General features: G+C 53.2%; 3 protein-coding genes across 17 annotated transcripts in view; 1 reads left to right on the forward strand and 2 right to left on the reverse strand.

Annotated features, from left to right (window-relative positions):
* The window catches only part of ANKS1A (ankyrin repeat and sterile alpha motif domain containing 1A), a 107,192-nt gene extending 104,029 nt beyond the window's left edge, over nt 1–3,163 (reverse strand). For 6 of the 12 annotated variants that reach the window (XM_083812346.1, XM_083812342.1, XM_083812348.1 and 3 more), the window contains exon 1: nt 2,882–3,163. In XM_083812346.1, coding sequence (XP_083668472.1) covers nt 2,882–3,123 — 242 coding nt within the window. In that variant the 5' untranslated portion in view covers nt 3,124–3,163. The remainder of the gene's footprint in view (nt 1–2,881) is intronic. The other 6 variants (XM_083812345.1, XM_083812349.1, XM_083812347.1 and 3 more) reach the window with 2 other exon arrangements.
* Nucleotides 3,164–5,082: 1,919 nt separating this feature from the next.
* Nucleotides 5,083–8,380, forward strand: TAF11 (TATA-box binding protein associated factor 11). The gene is made up of 5 exons (XM_083812135.1): nt 5,083–5,298; nt 5,391–5,530; nt 5,797–5,884; nt 6,411–6,507; nt 7,656–8,380. The coding sequence occupies exons 1-5, from the start codon at nt 5,119–5,121 to the stop codon at nt 7,784–7,786; spliced, it is 636 nt and encodes a 211-aa protein (XP_083668261.1). The 5' UTR covers nt 5,083–5,118; the 3' UTR covers nt 7,787–8,380.
* A 268-nt stretch (nt 8,381–8,648) lies between these two features.
* The window catches only part of BLTP3A (bridge-like lipid transfer protein family member 3A), a 35,288-nt gene continuing 22,655 nt past the window's right edge, over nt 8,649–21,281 (reverse strand). For 3 of the 4 annotated variants that reach the window (XM_083812119.1, XM_083812117.1, XM_083812120.1), the window contains exons 12-21: nt 20,914–21,055; nt 20,480–20,673; nt 18,164–19,713; nt 17,745–17,941; nt 17,025–17,179; nt 16,773–16,920; nt 15,730–15,995; nt 14,798–14,906; nt 14,100–14,215; nt 8,649–12,704 (exon numbers count right to left, since the gene is read on the reverse strand). In XM_083812119.1, the coding sequence (XP_083668245.1) occupies nt 12,579–12,704; nt 14,100–14,215; nt 14,798–14,906; nt 15,730–15,995; nt 16,773–16,920; nt 17,025–17,179; nt 17,745–17,941; nt 18,164–19,713; nt 20,480–20,673; nt 20,914–21,055 (3,003 nt within the window). In that variant the 3' untranslated portion in view covers nt 8,649–12,578. Of the gene's footprint in view, nt 12,705–14,099; nt 14,216–14,797; nt 14,907–15,729; nt 15,996–16,772; nt 16,921–17,024; nt 17,180–17,744; nt 17,942–18,163; nt 19,714–20,479; nt 20,674–20,900; nt 21,056–21,281 lie in introns of all 4 variants that reach the window. The other variant, XM_083812118.1, reaches the window with a different exon arrangement.

Consider the following 21,281-nt stretch of genomic DNA (forward strand, 5'->3'; position numbering starts at 1 on the left):
GCGGAGTCACCCAACCCAACGGGAATGCACGACAAGCTGAAATGACAACCAGAAAGCCTCCCACTTGCCCCAAAGCCCCTTTTCCGCATCTAACACGCACCGTGAGCCCCGCCACCCCGGCCCTCAGAGGGTCCCTGGGTGCCGCCGCCGTCCCCCCAACTCTCTCCCTGCGGCGAGCGAGCGCGGGCTGCCCTCGCCGCCGCTCCCCGGGGTTTACAACCGCCGCGCAGCCGGGTGCTGCGTATGCAAACGCGGTGCAAAGGTCGGGATCCCCACGGGCACGGCAACCCTCGGAAGCCAAGGGCTGCTGCTGCAGATGCTGCATGGCAAGCCGGTGTGCGCGCGCTGCCACCGCCCCCAGCACCACGAAAATCCCCGCCACGACCACGCAGAGCGCCTCACCGCAACCCAGCAGCGGGGAGAACAAGGATCTGCCACGGGAAGTCTGGGGGGGAATTGCCGTTGCAGTGCCAACCGGGAGGCGTTTCGGGCAGCCGAGTTAACGGACACAACAGCTCCAAGCGACAGCTGTGGCACCCGCCGCCCTTCGGGCACGCGCCCCCGCGGGACGCCGCATCTCCCCGCGGAAAGCCGCCCGGCCTCGGGCAGCCTGCCCGCTCCGCAGATCAGCCGGTGGCACGAGCGGTCGTCTTAGAAGAGGGGAAAAAAGGCCACCGTCATCACCGCACATTGTCCGGGAGCGCGGCGGAGCTGTTAGAACAAGAGGTTGATAACACTCGTGGTGTGTATTTAACTCAGCTGACCCTCTCCACTTTATCTAAACAGCCCGCGAGTACATCCATCTTCTGGCGCAGACAAGGCTGGAGTGTTCGGAGCAATTTCCCACTCCAAACGAGGGCTCGGAGCGTTCGATATATTAAAAAAGACTGCGTTTTGGCCCGAGAGCACATCTGCGTTTCGGAGAAGCAAACGAAGGCACCGGGGAAGCGCGAGCTCCCCGTGTCGGCGCGTCTCAGCCATCCGGCTCGGCGTGCAGGAGCAGATTTCTGACACGGGTGTGCGAAAGGAAAAGCAAATTGGGCTACGAACGGGCGAGGGGCACGCTCCCAGACAGCGGGGCCACCCGGCGATGGTGTCGCTCAGAAACTGGGGCTGACATCTCCTCCTCCCACCCCGCTGTAAACAAGTCGCGCGGGGAACAGGACCAGCCGCATTTCCAGCCGAAACGCACCGGCGAGTGGTTTCCTTGGGAGATGCCGAAAAAAAGGGGAGGGGAAAGCGCTAACAACGGTGTAAGGGCTTCGAAAAGGAGCCAAGGACACGGCACGGCACTTCAAATGCTCCAGCAAAGGGCCGTGCCCCCACCTGCTGGCTCAGCACCCAGCACGGCTGCCCCCCGAGCGGCCGCCGGCGGCTGGGGAGCCGCGGCAGGGCAGCGTCACCGCAAGCGATGGAAATGGTTCAAAAAAGGGCAAGCGTGCCCCAAAAAGGTCGCCTTGCCGGGCGCCCAGCTGCACGTCTGCCCCCAGAAATTCACCCGGCGGCTCTCCCTGCCGCGGGAAGCCACGCGCAGGGACAGCAGCCCCTGCCGGCACCCGCACCCCGAGGTCGGGACCCCGACGCGCCGCGCTGTCCCAGTTACACCAGTCCGCAGCCACCGGCGGCGCCCAGCTGAGCCCCGGCCCCCCGGTGCAGGCAGCCTCACCTCCCACCCGCGGCCGCTCCTCATCTCGGGGCGAGCAGACCCCAGGGGCCCCGCTCCCAGCCCCTCCGGCGCCTCCTCCTCGTGCCCTCGGCCCCACAGGCAGCACCGTCCCCTATTCCCATCCCCTTCGCCCCTTCCCCTCAGCCCCACCCCCGGGGGCAGCAGCCCTCAGCCCCCCCGGCACTCGCAGCCCAGATCTGCGTCCCACGGGGCTCGGACGTCCCCTATCCCACAGCCTCCCACTCACACACCCCATCCCATGAGCGCGTCCCGAACCCACAGCCCCTACAGCTCCTCCCTGTCCCACAACCCCTGCCTCGAGCCCCCAGCACCCCATTACCCTCTGCCCCAGTCCCACATCCCCAGCCCCGGGTCCTACAATCCCCCAAAGCCCAGCCGATGCCTTCCAGCCCCACACCTCCTGCCCCAGGGTGTGGACATCCCTGCCCCAAGGGTACCTCACGGCCCCACAACACCCCAAAACCCACATTTCTTACCTCCCTCCCCATAAATCTCCCGCTGCACAGCCCTCCGGGTCTCCCGGCCCCATAAACACCGCCTGCGCCGTGCCCCTAAAGCTGTCCCTAGGCTGGACACCCCCGTTCCTTCTCCATGACCCTACAGCAGCCCCCTAACTCTAAATCCCCACAGCCCTCCGGTGGCCCTACAGGAGCCCCACGCACCCCCTAACTCTGAGCCCCCACAGCCCTCAATACCTCGCTCCCAGACCTGGAGCCCCCCAACCCCGTTCTCCCCACCTCTCTCCCCTCCCACCCCACAGCCCCTCTCGGACCCCCTCACCCTTCACCCGCAGCCCCCTACAACCCCTCCACCCCCCGGCCCTACAAACGCTTCCCTTCCGCCCCAAACCCACTGCCCCTTTACCCGGCCCCCCCCCCCCCCATTCCCCCACTCCCGAGCCCAACGGCCCCAAACCCTCCCTAAGATCCCACCGATCCCACACCGACCCCGGAGCCCCCCACAGCCCCCTAGAGCCCCTTATAGCAGACCACAGCCCCCCAGAGCCCCCCACACGGACCCCGCAGCCCCCTACAGCCGATTACAGCCCCCTATGTCCGACCACAGCCCCCTAAAGCCCCCCCACAGCCCCCTAGAGTCCCCTATAGCCGACCAGAGCCCCCCACAGCCCCCTAGAACCCTTCACACCGACCCCAGAGCCCCCCAGAGCCCCCCCAGAGCCCCCCAGCCCCTCACCTCAGCAGGCTGGACAGCGGGTGCCCCACTCCTCCTCCTCCTCCTCCTCCGCCACCCCCGGAACCGCCACCGCCGCCGCCGCCGCCGCTGCCGCCACCTCCTCCTCCTCCTCCTCCGCCACCTCCTCCTCCTCCTCCCCCGGAGCCGAAGCCGGAGCTGAGGCGCTTCCCCGAGAGCAGCTTCTCCACGGCGGGCAGGTTCCCGGTGCGGGCGGCCTCCAGCAGCTCCTGCTCCTTCCCCATCGCCCGGCCCGGCCCGGCCCGGCCCGGCCGCCGCCTGCCCCCGCCCCCCGCGGCCCTTCCGGGGCGGGGCCGGGCCGGGGGCGGGGGCTGCGGGGCTGAGGGGAGGCCCCGCCCGCCGCGGCCAGGTGCTGCCCCCGGCCTCGCTTGGGTTTTTTTTTTCTTTTTTGTCGTTATTTTTTTTTTTGTAAAATCCTGCGGTCGTTAAAGCTGGGAAAGCGCTCCGGGGTCATCTGGTCCAACCCCCCCCCCCCACCAGTGTCACCCCCTGAGCCATGTCCCCAAGCACCACGTCCAACCTCTCCTTGAGCACCGCCAGGGACGGGGACTCCCCCACCTCCCTGGGCAACCCGTCCCAACGCCCAACCGCTCTTTCTGAGCAGAAATGTCTCCTCATTTCCCACCCGAACCTCCCCTGGCACAACTTGAGGCCATTCCCTCTAGTCCTATCCCTGGTTATCTGTGAGAAGAGGCCGACCCCCAGCTCCCCACACCTTCCTTTCAGGGAGTTGCAGAGAGCAGTGAGCTCTGCCCTGAGCCTCCTCTTCCCCGGACCAAACATCCCCAGTTCCTTCAGCCGCTCCTCACAGGACTTGTGCCCCAGGCCCTTCCCCAGCCTCCTTGCCCTTCTCTGGACGCGCTCCAAGGCCTCCGTGTCCTTCTGGTAGTGAGGGGCCCCAAACTGAACACAGTACTCAAGGTGCTGCCTCACCAGAGCAGAGGACAGGGGAACGATCACCTGCCCGCTCCTGCTGGTTACACCATTCCCAACACAAGGCCAGGATGCCGTCGGGGTCCATTTTGTGTGTTAATGCAAAGCAGGGGGTGAAAAGGGGGTGCCTGGGGCTGGGCCCAGGGCTCCAAACCCCACGGGTGTTGGCTGGGGGGGGGGGGGAGCCAAGAGGACCCCACTGGGGGCATGGAAGCCCCTGGGGGGCTTCGTCCTGGGACCGTGCAGCTGTGAACCACCTGGGGACCCGCTGCTGTGCCGGGGGGTGACCGAGCACAGCCGGAGGGGCTCGGAGGGCACTTCTTGGCTGGGGGGACCACGGAGCACCGCCATGGGTAGCCCAGGGAGGCTGGGAACCTCCTCCTCTGCAGACACCCACCCTGCAGCAGGGCTCGGAGCGGGGATCCCAGAGGGTCCCCGGCCATGCTGTGACCCTGGGGGGATCAGTGTGACACCGAGGGGGACACTGTGTGTTGCCCCCACTCACAGTCAGCCTGCAGGGGGCAGGGGCTGCCCCGCAACAAGCGCCAAGAAGGACATGGAGGCCCTGGAACTTGTCCAGAGAAGGGCTGTGAAGCTGGTGAAGGGCCTGGAGCACAAGTCCTGTGAGGAGCAGCTGAGGGAGCTGGGGGTGTTTGGGCTGGGGAAGAGGAGGCTCAGGGCAGAGCTCACTGCTCTCTGCAACTGCCTGAAAGGAAGGTGTGGGGAGCTGGGGGTCGGCCTCTTCTCGCAGATAACCAGGGATAGGACCAGAGGGAATGGCCTCAAGTTGTGCCGGGGGAGGTTCGGGTGGGAAATGAGGAGACATTTCTGCTCAGAAAGAGCGGTCAGGCGTTGGGACGGGTTGCCCAGGGAGGTGGGGGAGTCCCCGTCCCTGGGGGTGCTCAAGGAGAGGTTGGCTGTGGTGCTTGGGGACATGGTTCTGTGGTGACAGTGGTGGTAGGGGGTGGTTGGACCAGGTGATCCTGGAGGGCTTTTCCAACCCTAATCATTCTACGAAAAGAGCCCAAAGTCTCCGCTGCCCCCCAACGAGCACCAAAATAGCCCAAAGCCTCCGGGGTCGGGGGCCCCGCTTCACTCCGTGCCAGGACACCACCACCCGGGGGGGCACACAGGAGCAGCCCCCGGCCCCTCACAGCCTCCCCCGCGGCCTCTCCTCCCCCGCCGAGCCCGGCCTCCGGCCTCGTCGCCGTGGCGACAGCGCCCCCCCCGCCGTGGCCTCCTCCTCCCCTCAGCCTCCGTCATCGGCAGGCGCCGCCGCGGAGGCCATGGCGGAGGCCGGCGAGCAGGGCCGGGAAGAGCCCGCGGCCGCCACCCGCGAGGAGCCCGCGCCCGCCGCCTCGTCCCCGTCCGGGGATGGGGCGGAGGCCGCGGAGGTGGCGGCGGAGGGCGACGGGGGAGAGGCCGGCGGGGCCGGGGAGCCCAAGGCGGAGGCGCTGGACGGGGAGGTGAGGCCCGGGGCGGGGGGGGGGGGGCTCGGCGGGGAGGGGAGGCCGCGGCCTCCGAGCTGAGCCCCGCGCTCCGTCCGCCCCCCGGCCAGGTGAGGAGCGCGGAGGGGGAGGCCGTGGACGGGGAGGACCCGAGCCTGCAGCCCTCGGCGGCCAAGAAGGTGAAGCTGGAGCTGAAGGAGAGGAAGGAGAAGAAGCACAAAGTGGACGAGGACGAGATCCAGAAGATGCAGTGAGTGCGCCCCGGGGGGAGGCCGGTGCTCGGGGGGCACCGGGCTGGGAGCGGAGGCTGTGCGAGGACGGGGCCGGGAGCCCGCTGTCAGCAGTGCCCGCCGCCCCCTCCCAGGCCCTGCCGTTCTGCGGCACCAACCTCAGCGCCGTGGGAGCGCTGCCGTTCCCTCCCCGGCTCCGTTTTGTACTGCCGGAGCCTTAGGAGGGCTGAAAGGAAAGAGCTCCAGACCGTTTTTTGCTGTCAGTGATTAATTCTCTCCGCTCCAGGATACTGGTCTCCTCCTTTTCCGAAGAACAGCTGAATCGCTACGAGATGTATCGCCGCTCTGCTTTCCCCAAAGCTGCTATTAAACGGGTACGGCTTCAAGAACGCTTCGCCACAGGAGAAAGCTGAGCAAAGCAAACGGGCTGAGCCCTGCAGAGCCCGGCCCCGGTCACAGCCAGGATCGCACAGGGGGGCTCCTTGGCTTGTGCAGGCCGTGGGTGCACCCTCCTCTCCCCCTGTGTCTCAGCCTTTGTGGCCGAGAGCGTTGTCCTTAGACCTGCTTTTATCCGATTACGTCCTAGCTCAGTGCGCTCGTGTGGCTTATGCAGTTTAAATAGGAGCTTGTCTTAAACGAAAGTGGTTTGGGGGGCCATGAGGCAACAGGAAAAAGTTAGTACAGGTTTGCAGCTAGGTAAGGGCGTGCTAAAAATGTTGATAGCCAGCACATGCCCAAAGCTATTAGACCTTGCTCTAAAGATCAATTACTGCTGTTCCAGCTCACTTTGGTAGCTAATGGTTGGTACTGGACAGGCTTAACTGCTAAATATGATTTAAAACATTTCAGTGCTGCTGTGTGTACGTTGTTCAACTGACTGCTTCTTCTTGGCTTGTCCAGCTGATCCAGTCCATCACCGGCACCTCGGTCTCTCAGAACGTGGTTATCGCCATGTCGGGCATTTCCAAGGTCTTCGTTGGAGAGGTGGTGGAAGAAGGTGAGTGCAATATGTTATTGGTGAGTAAAAAGATAAGAACGCAGTGAAAATCCAGCACTTAAAGGAGAGCAGGAAGACAAGAAACAAGACTGGACATTTTGTGGCTTTCTGTCCAGGTCTCTTGCTTCACTTGCTGTCCTGCAGGGCTCTGGTGCTTTTAGCAGCAGTAGAAGGCTACTGTTAAGAATGGAGAGGAAGTGTGGTGGTGTCCATATTCCACTTTAATCCTATTAATATAAGTGCCCATCAGTCAGCAGAGATTGGTGACTACCGGCCTTTTTTTTTTTTATCTTCTCTGGAGAAGGTAACTTAGAAGTTGTTGCTACATGTCAGCCTGTGAGCAGGCTGCAGCAGGGTAATAAAGATCTCTCGTTAATACTGCTGTGGACAAATTCAGCTTAGAAGAGCAACGCGTTATTTAAGCCTCTTAACCTGCAAGATTCTTTGTTGCTGCGATGAGCTGAGATCTCTTTGGGACACCCTGTGAAGGCTGACCCAGCTGCGGACCTGTCTTTGCTCTGCTTGTGCCTGGGGAGGAGAGGGTTCTTGTTTCTCAGGCCAACCAGTTAGCGCAGACTCGTCGCACAAAACATGCAGCCTGCATGATGTGGCTTTGGCACTTTTGCTGTTTCTGACCGTCTCTCCAGCTCCGCGTGTTGCCAGAGGCGGTCTAGATAAGCAGTTTCACTGCTACAGTTAATTGCTGCATGTCCCTGGCAGGAGACATGAGTGATATTTACCAGAATGGACAGAAAAGAAACTGATCTTCGAGTCCATTGTAGGCTGTACCCTCCCATCGCTGCTGTGCACATAGCACCCAGTCTAGGGATGGTTTTAAAGTAGCAGGTTCAAGATCATGAGGCCTTGTCGAGTTTGTGCGCGACTTAAAGTAGCTTATTCCACAGCAGCTGGAGTGTCTTTAAAAAGCAGTATTAATGCCTCTAGGACTGACTTTTCTTTTAGTCAGAGAAACAGAGAAAGCAGTTTTGTTCTTGTGTATTAACGTGAGCTGTAAAGCCCGAACAAAAACGTTACCTGCTGCCTTTGCTACTGAAGCTCAACCAGAAGGAGGCTTTTCAGATCTCACCTGTTAGGAGACCGGCTAAGCTGAGCTGTCCTGCTCACGTGAACTCTTGTTTTTTGTTTAGCTCTGGATGTGTGTGAGAAGTGGGGGGAGCTGCCACCCCTGCAGCCTAAACACATGCGAGAGGCTGTCAGGAGGCTCAAGTCACGAGGACAGATCCCAAATTCCAAGTACAAAAAGATCATCTTCCACTGAAGTGTCCCAAGAGCAGCAAGAGAAGACAGGCATTAAAGGAAGCTTCCAGCTGTGCTCCTCACGGCAGTTGCAGCAGAGCCATGAGACTGGAGCGCTCCCAGCCTCTCTTGCTGCCTGCAGTCTTCTCCAAGAGCCTGCACCAAAACGCTCTCAGTTCAACTTGTTTTTAAGTAACTTCAGCGTCAAGGTTTACGGGGCTTGTTTGCAGTTTACAAAACAGACATTAACGCTCTCAACGTGGCTCATGGGGTAAAAGAAGCGCTGCAGCCGAAGTTCAGCAGGCGCAGTTACCCCCTCAGCCTTACCCTGGTGGGAGAGGCTCCCCTTCCAGGAGCCTACAAGCAGCACGTCGTGCACAGGCTCTTAGCAGCGTGCAGAAACGAGCAGAAGCCAAATCCCCGGCCGGGCGCCTCAGGGGCTTCTGCTCCAGCAGACTGGGGAAATGAACGTTCAGCTTCTTTGGCGTACTTCCCCACCAGGATCATACCTTCTGCTGGCACAGACGTGGCGGTATCTCTGTACAGAAATGTGGTTTTTTTTTGTACATTAAACTTGTTGTTATATTCTTAGTCTTGCTGGGACAGCAAATACTAATTGTGTAATGGTGTTTTTGTGATTCAAAGTAGGGAGAGCGTACTGTGATCTGCCTCAACCAACCCCAACATGTTCACGAAGCTTCATGCCTCCGGCATGTGGTGTTCCATTAGCACAAGCAAGGGAATACATGCTGAAAGCTGATGCTTCTCAAGTCAGCGCTCAGCTGTTCTGCCCAAAGCCAGTTTTACGGAGCTGCCTGGAAAACAAACCAGTCAGGAACGTGAAGAGGGAGGAAAAGAGAAAAAAAAACACACATGAGCCTGTAAGGAGGTTAACAAGTTTAATTTCTTTTCGTGGTTCATAGAACCAATAAATGCATGAGTGGAAATATACTGCAACAAAGTCCCAATACTGCCTAAAATTCAAGTTCAGACTTGTACATTACCCACCTGTACACAGAGTATTCCCCTTGGAGCACACTTCTAACTAATGTAAAAGATGCTGAGGCCATGTGCTCTTCCTAGGGTAACTGTAGGAGAGTTACACCAAGGATTAAGTTGGCTCTCATCGTAACAGAGTCCTTAAATACAAGACTCTAAAAAGTAAACTTTGCTAATCATCATCAGTGGAGTTTTTGTCCTCCCATAGGCCTTATAGAAAGGAAGAGGATTTTGTTTTACAGTACTTGTCACTGGTACTTAAAACAGAAAACAAGGGAAGTGCTTGAATTCTCACACAGAACTGGCTGACTTGAGATGCTGGAGCAAGAAACTGAACAACTTGGCCCAGCTCTGACCAGCCTGCACCCACGGGCGTGTGAGTGGTTCTACGACACTGCAAGTAGGCACCGCAGCTGAGAGTCCCCTTTTCACCCTACCCATTTCCTAAGCTGGCTGGAGATGAAGCCTGACCCCTACTCAACCAAAAAGTCATGAGATGTGAAAGAAGAAAGAAACCTCCCATTTTCAAGCAGTTAGTGACTAAAAAGTAATACCATCGCATTCCACCTAAGGCAAGCATTCTTGTATTTCTTGCTTCACACAGAAAGGGGGAGCAAGCACAGAAGCGCATAGGTTTGAGTGAATAAAGTTCAAGTTCTGCTTATGTGGGCTTTGTGCAGTTCGTAATGGTACTTGGAGCTCTTTGCATACAGGTTTTCGCAGCACGGCTGTAGATGCATGGATGCTTTGTTACCTCCTTGCTCTCAGCTCTGAGAGCTCCTCACAGCATCTCGTTTTAGTGCAGCAGGTAACTTGCACTTCTAAGCCTCTGCTTTTACTTCTGAATTCTGTGCACGAGGCAGTACTGGTGAAAGAAATGCCCACTGATGCTTAGAAAGTTAAAGTGCATTTTCCTCTCGAGAACAGGCCTGACAGGCTGCTCTGGGACGTTTTCCATCACAGGCAGCAACACAAATCCAACTTGTCAGAGGCTGCACTGAGCAGGGGATGGGTCACAGAACGTGCTCCAGAGAAAACAGCAAGGCTGTCTAACAGGACCGAGGAGGAGTGGTCCCCCTCCTGGGGAGGAGGGAAAGCAAACTTGCGAAAGGCACAGCAGCATCCAAACTTCACATCCAGCCCAGGCAGAGCGGGTGGGGAGCGCAAGCACCCCGCGCATCACAGCAGAGCCTTCGGCTCCCGTGCTTCTGCCAAAGGCAAACCCTCCTCCTCCTAAATCATTCGTGGCCGCCTCCTTCCAGGGTTTCTAGAAGGAAGGCCAGGCGTTTGCTGCCACTGTCACATCTGGCTGTAGGCACCGGTCAGTCAGATCTTGGCAGGCAAAGGCAGCAGAAGTACCGGACTCCAGCAGTACGGTCTGCCCCAAGGCTGCTCAAACCTAGCGGACAAGGACTGAACTCCAACAAACGTCATTCGAGGCTACCTTCGGTCTAACGGAGTCACACACCGAATGAGGAGGATGATCTTAACAGTGACGGTGGTTTCAATCACCCTCTGTCTCTTACCTGCTCTTTTTTCAGAGTGAAAGCTAACGAAAGCAAGGCATTCACTCTTGGTTCTCTGCAGACCACAGGCAGCAGTGCCTCCACACCTAACCCAGCATGGTAAATACGTCCCTGTTCCCCTAGAGCTAAAGAACTAAAATGATCTCAGGAGTGTCTGTTAAAGGGAACTGTTCAACAGCTCCAGAGTTAGGCAAAGGGACAAGTATGTAACAGGCAGGAAAACCAAACCCAGCTCCTGCATCATTTGCTTTCTCTTGCACAGCTCCCAGTCCTCAGCTGATCACGGCTTGTCAGTCAGAGGCTGTTCCTTGCACAGTGAGCAGGATTAAAACCTGACGTTACTTGAGCTGGACTAATGGAGTAATGCTTACACAGGAAAAAGATAGAAAAATCCATTAGAATAAAGTTTTGTGTAGTGTTCATCTTTAAAAAAAATAAAGGGGGGGTTACTCAACTTCTCTAGACAGATTGTTTTCATCTGATTAATACAGGAGAATTGCACGGGATCTGCCACCTCTGCTAGCACACAGTGCGGGGCAATCGCTACTGTTTGACATGCACTAAGAAGCACGTGCATCGGAAATCGTGCCTCCACACAAACACCAAAGGCATCTGGAAAAATCCAAATCCAAGCTTGAAATATGATAAAATCAAACGAACTCTGCACACAGTAAAGATGCTGCGTGTAACAGGGGAAGGAACGGGCATCCATCCATAACGTAGATGGGCTAGAAGTTTCACCATTCCCTGTTAGAGCAGAGCAGATTCTCCTCTGTAACAGCTTTTCCCTTCACGACCGCCCTTTTCAGCTGCTTCTTTGCTCAGCGCACAGACCACGCACTACCTGGCCTAGCAGAGCAAAGAAACCTCGCAGCGGTTTGCCTCTCGGAGTGGATTTGATTCTCACACTTCATAAACGACATTTCCTTTTTTCAAACTAGTGCTCGTTTCCTGTTTTTCTAGTGTTTTCCTTTTTTTTTTTCCCTCCACACTTTTAAATGCAGTTTCTTTATAAATGAGATCGATCGCTGTTTGACCACAGAGACTTCTCCAAGGAAGCTGCTTCACGAAAGGTGAGAACACAAACGGTGCTCAACAAACAGCGACTGTTTCGTCTCCATCCCACAGCGAGTGGTTCACAGCGTCAGCCTCCACCCAGAGGGACCTGGCCAGCACCCTTCTCCTGACCCACGCACCTGCATCCCTGCTAAAAGACATTTAAGACTGGGTATGAGCTCAGTGCTATTAAAAATACATGACCCTGTAGGAACGCAGACAGCTCTCTCTCTGTGCGGCCAGTGCTGCTTTCCCTCTCTCCACTGGTGAAACTCCAGCATGCAAGGGTTTGAGGACAATGCACAGCCCAAAGGAAATGCATAGGGCTTCTCCCTCCATGACTTAGCCAGCTTCCTTCACCCCGATTCTTTGACTGTAAAATTAAAGGAAGGTTAAACAGTGCTTTGTAATGAAACAGTGAATTCCTCTGTGCTTCTGCATCCATGAAGCCAAATACTGCAGGATTGAGAATGAACTAGGCCAAGTCTAATATGCTCCTGATTCTGTCCTGACATGACAAATTACTGGTGGAAAAAGAAAACTGAAGAAATTTCTTTACTATCCTGGCCCTGCTCTTGAGGGGATGATGAGCTGTAGCCCCCTTCCTCCACCAGGAGGAAATCCCCTCTGCATCTCCCACACCCGCTGACCTAAGTCTGTCTCTGCCAACACACGAGCTTTCACATCAGAGCTCTGAGCAACGTTTTCTGCCATACCTATTCCCTGTCACTCCTTGATGGGGTGAAGTCAGCTGTCCTCCTTTTGCTGTGTTCTTTAGCACGTGTGGGTGGGCAAGAACACCAAGAGGAAGGCTGAAAGAAGCAGAACCCCTGCATCAACCATCTCTAGATGGGAGACGAGGGCTGAAAGCAAGCTGTCACTACCACTGCATGGACGGAGAGACGTGGGGTCCCCGCACCAGCTTCTGACCTCGTGTTTGTAGACCGAGCACTGCCCTGGGTCAGCGACAGATGGTAGCACCGTATTGCCAGGACAGAGGAAAGTGGCAGCAAGCGGTAAATCCCCCCTGGTTCCTTCGGTGTTGCTCAGCCACGCTTTTCGTCCTTTCTCCCGGTTTCAAGTGTATTTTGCAGTCACAGTCGGTTTCCATTCTCTGAGATGATCAGTCTGCAGGAGGTTGACCCGTTTAGCAGCAAGGTAATCAAACCAGCCGCCTTAGTGCTGGTGGTGGGCTCCACTCCTCCCGAGCAGCTGCAGCCTGCACCTTCGCTGTCAGAGCTGGAAGAGGGGATTGTATTTCCTAATTTCCTGCAGAAGGCGAGCCTTGTCCATGTTGGCTTCTGCAAGGGCTATTTTCATGGTCTGAAGTTCCCTTTGCAACTCTGGCAGGTCCTTTAGCTACAGGAGACAAAGAGAAAAAACAGATCAGGAGTTCCCAAAAGTAAGGAGCAGGGCAGAGCCAGCGACACTGATCTGCTCAAAGAGGAATACCAAAGCAGGAGCTTTGCAGGTGAGATAAACTGCATGGTACAACCACACAGAGCTCACCAACAAGGTGACCCAGGCTGATTTGCAGAAGTAAGTACTTGCTAACTGGTGCCTGCAGACTTCTATACCTGTCACTGGCGTCAGCTCAGGCTATCTAATGACTCAGGCTGCCAGCAATGGCTACCTAATGACTTTTTCCAGGACTTCCCTTCGCTTTTCTAGCCATAGGAACAAGACTTGCAGTGAGCAAGGTTTTTTCCTGCAAAGCAGCTAGCTGATTGGGGCTGAAAGTGACTATACAAAGAAAGCAGAGTGAAAACAGGGCTCTGGTCTGCATTCTTTGTTTTACATGGGGGCCTGATACACCTATTCAGGTTTGTTTAAATTAAAATGACAGCTGGAGCACGCAGATGCTTGGCATTCCTGCTTCTTGCCTCCATGAACAAAGGTAATTCTGTCCTCACACACTGCCAGAGCAGCTTCATGCTACAGGACAGGATTTTCCTTGGCAACTCTCAGACAAATTTTTACTCAAGAGTTTAGCCTTGCATTTAGTCCTATGAAGTTCAAAAATATCAGAAAATAAACTGATGCGAAGCTACTGTAATGATTACATGCTCCAGTTCTGGTCAGGGCCCTAACACTATAAAACAAGCAGAAGAGGAAGTCTCTGCACTAAACGGAAAAGAGAAAGATGAGGAATGAAGTGGTGTGTTACCAATTAATGAACAGAATCCAAAAGTCCCAGTCCAGTTCTGTATCCAGTTAGTCCCACTGCACCTTCAATATGTATTTGTCCATAGCAATTGATCAATTTATCAAGTAGACTTTACATCAGACAGGAATTGTAAGTAAAGAATACTGGGTATTTTAAAATAAGCCACTTATCTGAACTCCAAATTTATGGATCAAAATGCAAAGAAAGTTTAAACTGAACAGCAAAAACTTTAGGTGACCTGAAGCTCTCCCTGGCTGTAAGCCTTACTCTTCTCTGACAAAAGCTCTCTTTGTGGGAATTTCACGATTCCTGTTTTTGCTAACAAGGAATTGAACACAGCAGAAAGACAGAGCCACCCAGGAAAACAACCGGTTTCTGAAATGGAACAGCAGAGATTACACACTTGGCAGGGCATTCGTATTTCTCAGAATGCCTGCAAAGGGAGGTACAGCCTGCTTTGTGTGCACTCCCTATCTGCAGCACACCACGCCTACCGGTAACTGCAAATACATGAAGACAAAGGACAATTTTCCAGCCTCCTGCCAGCTAACTAGTTGTCTAGACAGCAAGAGGCAGCAGTGACTCACCTGCAGTCCACGCACTCCTCCTGGGGGTGCTGCCAAGACACACTCTGCTGGGGCCTTCTGGTCTTGAACAACTGGTTCAGGTTTTTCCAGTCCCAGTGAGTCCTCCCCTCCTGGAGCTGCAAAGAAGCACAGGAAACGTTCAGGTGTAGGTATTAATATGGCAGGGTTCTTAGGACAAAAAATAAAAGCTTTAACATTCTTTTTGTTTGTTTTAAACAGGAAAAAAAAAAATCCCACCCACATTTTAAAATGGAGAAGCTAAAACAAGGGAAGAAGGAGTAATCTGTCCTGACTGTGTGAGCTCAAGGAAACACCAAGCATGAATTCAGGCTGCTAGTTCACTGTTTTAGATATTAACGGGTTCTGCCCAAGGTATCAAATTTTCTGTCCAAACAATACAACAAAAGCAGCAAGAACCAGAGAGGTAGGGCTGCCTGCACCCACAGATTAATACTGCAGAGCAACCAAAGGACCTGGGTGCTTGCACTGAAGACAGAAGATTATTTGTGCATTCTGGCAGGAGTGACCTCAAAGGTCAGAATTAGGGACCGCTCACACACCAGAGCCCATCGTTCCCAGCATGACGATCACATTTCAGTTCCAGTCTCCTCTAGCGGCAGGCACAGCAGAGCACCCTACCTCCAGCAAGGCCTGGGAGGTGCTGGGGGAGAATAAATGGGGTTCCTGACATTGCTGACCTGATAGATAGAAAACCCCATCATCTCTGCGCTTCACCACGATGTGATCTACTGCCAAGGTGATAGGAACAGGGCCAGGGGAGGTAGGGTATACCCGAGGGCTGTCATCCTGGAAAAAAGAAAAGAAAAAAAAAAGCAGAGAAGAGATTAAATGTTGTGAAAGCTCTGGCAGTCTTACAAAGGGTTCCCCTTGCCCCCAGCCTTCACAGGAGTAACGTTACCAGCTGGCAGCACTGCCAGAGCTCATCGAGGTCACCCACCATATGGGAAAGCCTGGCTTTAGATACAGGGCATGGGGAAGGCCCTCACACAGACCACAACAAAGCTCTGTCATATCCATGATAAAGGCTAAGGAGAGCCCATCTTCCTTAGCACTACTCTCACAGTTGTCCTGTGAATTCCTGAGGCAAAAACCTACCAAAATAAAGCCAATATCCCTAAGCCTGAAGGTTTTTATGCTGCTGTCTGGCCACACTAGCTCCTGGTTGTCTGTGGAGCAAACACAGTGCTTTCAGAAGAACTTCTGACAGTTTTCTCCCCTTCTAAATATCAGCCAGCTATTATATGCTGTTTTGTTTTCCATCCATAATTCCTTTAATTGTTACAAAAAAGGTCAAATAATTCTTATTTCACACAAACACTTGGGAGAAGAGGCATTTAATTCTCTTTCCTTTGAGTCTGCAAACAGACCATCGACACAGCTGAGGAGAGAACCTGAAGGTCAGGCTCCCATTCCTCGACAACCTGAGCACTCAACAACCCCTCTGCGTTACTCATTTATCCATAAGGCAATTTTTAGAAACCAAATAAAACACAGTCAGGAAAACAGGACCTCTACAGAGGCCCGTGGCCATCCCACCGCATCCTTACCCAAGCAGAATCTTGCACGTGAGCTCTGCTCAGGATACCACCTTGGTTCCCCATATACTCACCTTCAGCGTGATTTTGGCATCCACAACTTCTATCTCCATGGGGATCACCTCGGGGATTATTTCATCCTCCAGAAAAGGGCCGAGGTTGGTGAGGAAGGACATGAAGAGCTCTGCTCTGTAACTGTGGACCAGCATATGAAGGAAGCCATTCTGAACAGCAAGTGGTGAGTGCACAGCGGCGTTAGGTCCTACTTCGAGACGCAAACACACTTCTGGCTGGGTCTTACTAGCTTCAGGGACTGAAGGCTTCTCCACACCTGTATCTCCTACAGTCAAAGCAGAAAGGCCTCATTGCAGAACACCAGTAGGAAGATGTAAGGTCAAAATAAGTATTTTGAAAAGCCCTTTACTGTCCAGACACAGAACAGAGTCAGGTTCACAACGGCAGCAGTCTAAAGCCACCTTCCACATGAAAGAAGTCCAGGTTTCAAACAACTGGAGTTCACATCACAGAAACTACCACCAGGACCAGACTCTTTAAGCCCCCGGAGCCAGCATTCTCTCCCCAACTCAGCACATCTAAAAGTAGCCTTCATCTTGCACCTACACGAGTTGGCCAAAAACTCACCACTCAGTTCTCCAGAGCTGGTCAGTCCTCAACACTACCTAAACCTTGTATTCATTTTGCCCCCTTGTGGCTCTAGACAGCATTGATAAGGAGAAATAACAGTCCAACAACTCCTGCTCATGCTTTCACTTAAAGTTTTGGGTTACAGTTGTGGTTTTGTGTTTTTTGTTTTCATTTGTTTTAAATTTGAACATACCCGGGGGAAGTACCCTGTCCCAGAAGTATCATGCTCAGGGCAGGAATAACCTCAGGGTTTCCCTAGGTAGCTTTGTTCCTCTTTTCATTTATTTTATGCATCCTAGCAGGAAAAAAAAAATTCCCAACCAAGGATTAGAGTTTCACTGTGCCAGATATCATCTAGCTTGACTGTGTAGGTATTTTGGGAGCTTCATGAACACTGAAATATCAGTTAAAATGAAAGACACCTTGAGAGCGGCCAGTTATCAAAGTGTGGTTACAAAAGCCAGACTCTTACCCACATAGCCACGCAAGTACTGCCACATTCCAACATTGTTCAGTTGCTCTGGGACCACCTTCATTACTTGTACAGCAACAGACAAATCGTCACCTCGTGCCTCTATTCCACAGTTCACCTCATTCATCTTCAGCACCAGGACTGACACCTGAAACAGCAAGTGACAAGCTCACTCATTACACCACCACCACACGGTTCACTTCGAGGTTCTCTTAGAGGCAGTATTACAGCGAGGAGGAACAAAACTCTGACCAGCTGAAGGCTGGGCTCCTCTCCGCTCTGTGAAGTCGAGCTGTTTATTTCAGGAGACACTGCACCCTCATCCTCTGCCATCAGGCTTGCTCTACTGCCCGCGTTGTTGTGGGCCTGAAGGAGGTGCCCTGGGGGAAGAGGGTCCAGGCTGGGCTCTGAAATGGAAGAGCATTGACAACATTGTTGACAACAACAACAGCTTGATTGTGTTTTTTTTTTGTTTGTTTTTTTTTTCTGGTTTTAAGCAGTCCTGATCTCAGTATCTGCCTGACTCTCATGACTTACCAGCTTACACCAACCTCCAGGTAACTCTCTCCAGCTCCTTAGATGAATTTAAGCAATGTGTAGCTGAAGTGTGCAACGTGCAGTGCACCCTGCTTCTAACCATCCCCTAATAATCCCTTCTCAAACACTATGGACTGTCCACCCACCTGCATATATCTGTGGTTCTTGTGGTTCTTGCTCTAGTATGGCCAAATAAATGCCTTAGAACACCACTGTGATGGTACAGGGGAGACCCTTTCCACTCATTTATACTCCTCATCTCAAAAAAAAAAAAAAAAAAAAAGCCGACTATAATAGCAGAAAGGGTAATTTTGGGTGAACTGCTCATGACCTCCAAACAGAATGAGTAGCACAAGAGAATTCCATCAGACCACAGCACGAGGAAGTCACTCACGGCAGAAAACTGAAACAAGAGTGGGGACGAGCACTCCTTACCAGAATCCGTGAGCATCACAAAGCCATCGCTGCCATCGCTGTCCACGGACAGCCCGTCCTCGGGACCGCTCCCATCCACGGATGTGGTGTCAAAGGAGTGCTGGGACGCCGTCCTCTTCATGGAGAAGAAACGCATTCGGCTGCTGCCACCCCCACCTGGAGTCACTGCTCCTTCTTCTGCCTTGGGCAAAGAATCTCTACAAAATAAATAAATAAATAAAGGCAAACAGCTTAGTCTCGGGATTATACAGATATTATGCAGGCTTTAGCGTCCTTATATCAATCCCCAAGAGATGAAGGTCTAACCTCTCTCTGGCCCAAACGGCACACAGAGAAAGGGAGCAGTTGGCCTGCACCTCCCCTCCTTCCCGGCAGCCTTGCTGCTGCTGCTGCGAGGCACGGGAGGATGCTCCACTCACTTGGCTGGGGGGAGAGAGAGCATTTTCTGCATGGTGGAGGTCATCTTCTCCCGGCTCAAGCTCAGAGCGTCTTTTGTTATAGACATGGCTTCTTTGGTGAGGTCCATAGTCACATGCAGAGCTTCCTTGGTGGCATCCTTTGTGATATGCAGCGCGCTAGACAACTCCACCTCTAGGTTCTTCAAAGGGATGAGTTCTGCCTGGCCGTTGAGAGCGATGTTTCCTCTCCCCAAGGGCTGGACGTCCGAGGTTGGGCTAGAAGGGAGGGCAGGAGGGCTCTGAGGATGACTGCTGGGCTCTTCTGGTCTTTCTGTAACCAGGGCTTCCACAGCTTCACGTGCTTCCTCTATCAGACCTTTCTCCTCCACGCTTTTACTTTGCGGAGTTGTAGTCAGAGCTCCATCGCTTGCAGATCTTTGGAGCCTCTCCAGTGGCGCGCTGGTTACGTTGGTACCTGTGTTTTCAATCTCACTGTCCTCTGGGACCTTTGAGGTCCCACATATTCCCTTCTCGGAACCGGTCTCAGATTTCTGCTCCTTCTCTTCAGCTGCCAGCCCCTCCTTGCTGTCTGAGGGCGAGAGCTCCGACTCGATCAGGCTTGTTGTGTCTGAGTCGAGGGATCTGGGTTCCAGGCAGGAGCCTGGAGCGGGGTTCATGAGCAGAGCCACTTCGGCACTGTGAAACAGAACTCCCACAGAGGCAGACATGGGATCTAAAGGAGACCCAGTCACCTCCTGGGTATCCTGGGCCAGCTGCTCCTGTAGCGTTTGCAGAACTTCTTTCATCCTGAGCAGCACCAAGTATTGGTAGTGGTTGAGCCGAACTTTGACATGAACAGATGAGGACAAAAGCACGTGGATATCAGCAGAGGCTTCCAGCTCTTTATCATCTACTCCATCATCAATTTCACGCTCAGACTCTCCCAAGACATCCATCGTCTCTGCGACCTTGTAGACATTCTTCAGATCCTGGTCAGTCCTTGATCTTTGGCAAACCCCATGCTCTCTGGAGAGGTTTTCATTCTTGGAGTGATTGCTGAAACTGGCAGAAGGCTTGATTTTTATATCAGAGGCAGACGATTCTTTTCGTTTAGATAACTGAGCTTGCCCCCATCTCTTGGGAAGACAGGCCCAAATGGAGAGGGGAAATGGGTCGATAAAGCTAAGGGCTCTGCCCTTAGAGCTCTCAGCACCCTCGAAGTCCAGGGAAAGCTCAGTGAAATTCATAGACCACAGATCTTCAGAGGCAGAGATTTTGCGCAATGGCTGGGGAAAACCCGTATGCTTCTGAGGTCTGTCATCCACCTCGTATGCATGGCGCAAGAAGAGGGTGTGGAGGAGGCTGAAGTTGTCCTGAGACCTCGGGAACTGGCTGTAGCTGGAGTGGAAGAATTCTGAACTGGCAAATTTACGGAAGAGGCTCTGGAGGTCCTGGCAGCTGCAGAAGGGAGCGTGGCGGGTGTTGGTGGCAGTCATCTCCGTCGCGCGGATGCAGAGCGTCTGCGGACGGTCTTGGTGGTCAGTGACTTTCTTCTCCACAGGGATGTTGAGCTACGAGGAAGAGAAAGACACTACAAGTTAAGCAGCGAGAAGGGAAATTAGCAGTGGCCTATCCTGCTGCTTACACAGAAGACCAGTTGTGGAATATATAAATAATTGACAAGTCTCAGTCTCTACTAAAATCCCAAGAGCTGGACTAGACTCTCAACTCATCCTTACCTGAAAAATTAACAATCAGGGAAGAGAAATCAGACACAAGGAAATTTACCCTGAATTTTATTTCAGCTTCTTTTACCATCCACGGCTTGTGTAGCAGCTCAGCTCACAACTACACACTTTGATCTTTCTCTGCAAGTACTTACTACACGGTCAGACCTTTAAGCCTTCACACAAAACTGCTATTGAGCAGTCAGTGGCAAACACCATCGGATGTCAATGCCACAGACTGTTGGTATCTTCTCCCTGGAATGAGTCAACGTGGTTTCCAAAGGGCAGAAAGCAACTTTTGGTTACCTGAGCCAGCAGTTTTTCCTTAAAACTGTTTTCATAAATACTGACTTGTTGAATAAATACTTGAATATTGAATACATTCATAAATACTGACTTGCCTGTCTACTCTGGACTAGAACTCAAGCACTTGTTTACTGCTCATAGATGAAAACAAAATTAACTCAAACAGTAGACAGACAAAAGATGGGGAAAGGGGGGAACTTCGTATGCTCAGCCTGGACTCCAGCTATGTCCTGGTCTCACGTTCCTTACACAACAATAACGGGGAGGATGCTGAAGACTGAGAAAGGAAGGAAATGAACGGTACCTTCAGCCGGAAGCCATCCAGTCGGACGTCAATGTGCTCATCACGTTTGCCTGAGTCCTCCAGCTTGTAGATGGCTTTGAACTGCTCCAAGCTGCGATAAAGATCCAGACAGAAGAGGTTTATCCAGAGCATGCTTGCTGTATCCAGGGTAAGCATCAAACCATTCAGCTGTACATACAGGTTTGGGCATGGAACTAGAACAGAACAGAATCAAAATGGATTAATAATAGCAGAAAAGGCCTTTCAAGAGGTCTGCAGCTCAGCGTATAACCTGCACTGACAACACCAAAGAAAGGCAAACACACAAACACCAGGAAACTGAACAAAAATGGACACCTGTAGGAGCCTCAAGAAGGTTATCACACCTAAAGAATTAAAAGTTGACTGATTTTTTAAGAAACTTATGAAAGAAGGTGCTAACCTTGGTGTATTACCTGGAAAGTCCTGATTGTCTGGGAAGTAATACTCTGTGAATTCAATATGGATTGCAGAGACCTGATCAGGAAGGTTGAGGAATTTTCTACTACATGAAAGCAAGGTCGAAGGTTTCTTACTATGCTGACCAGCTGTAGAAACCTGAAAATACAAATGGCATGCAGCTGCGCAGAGCCCATGTTCGGCAAAATAAAGCATCCCAGTAACCCTGCTGTCTCCCATATTCAGTCTGTCTCATTTACACATCAAACACACTATGCTTTCAAGTAACAATAAAACTTTTTTCTACCTGCTAATATTGTCAACTCCTCTCCTTTGAGGGAATTCAGTTCTGCGTATCTTGTGTCACTGCTAGTAAGGCCCACAA

This window comes from Anser anser, assembly GCF_964211835.1.
Source record: "Anser anser genome assembly, chromosome: 27".
Classification (NCBI taxonomy): domain Eukaryota; kingdom Metazoa; phylum Chordata; class Aves; order Anseriformes; family Anatidae; genus Anser; species Anser anser.

What these genes read in the sequence shown, in the direction of transcription:
- TAF11 (XM_083812135.1), top strand. Translation starts at nt 5,119, where the DNA reads ATGGCGGAGGCCGGCGAGCAGGGCCGGGAAGAGCCCGCGGCCGCCACC. An exon ending in GACGAGATCCAGAAGATGCA is followed by an intron (nt 5,531 to 5,796) that starts GTGAGTGCGCCC and finishes TCTCCGCTCCAG; the next exon opens with GATACTGGTCTCCTCCTTTT. An exon ending in TGGAGAGGTGGTGGAAGAAG is followed by an intron (nt 6,508 to 7,655) that starts GTGAGTGCAATA and finishes TTTTTTGTTTAG; the next exon opens with CTCTGGATGTGTGTGAGAAG.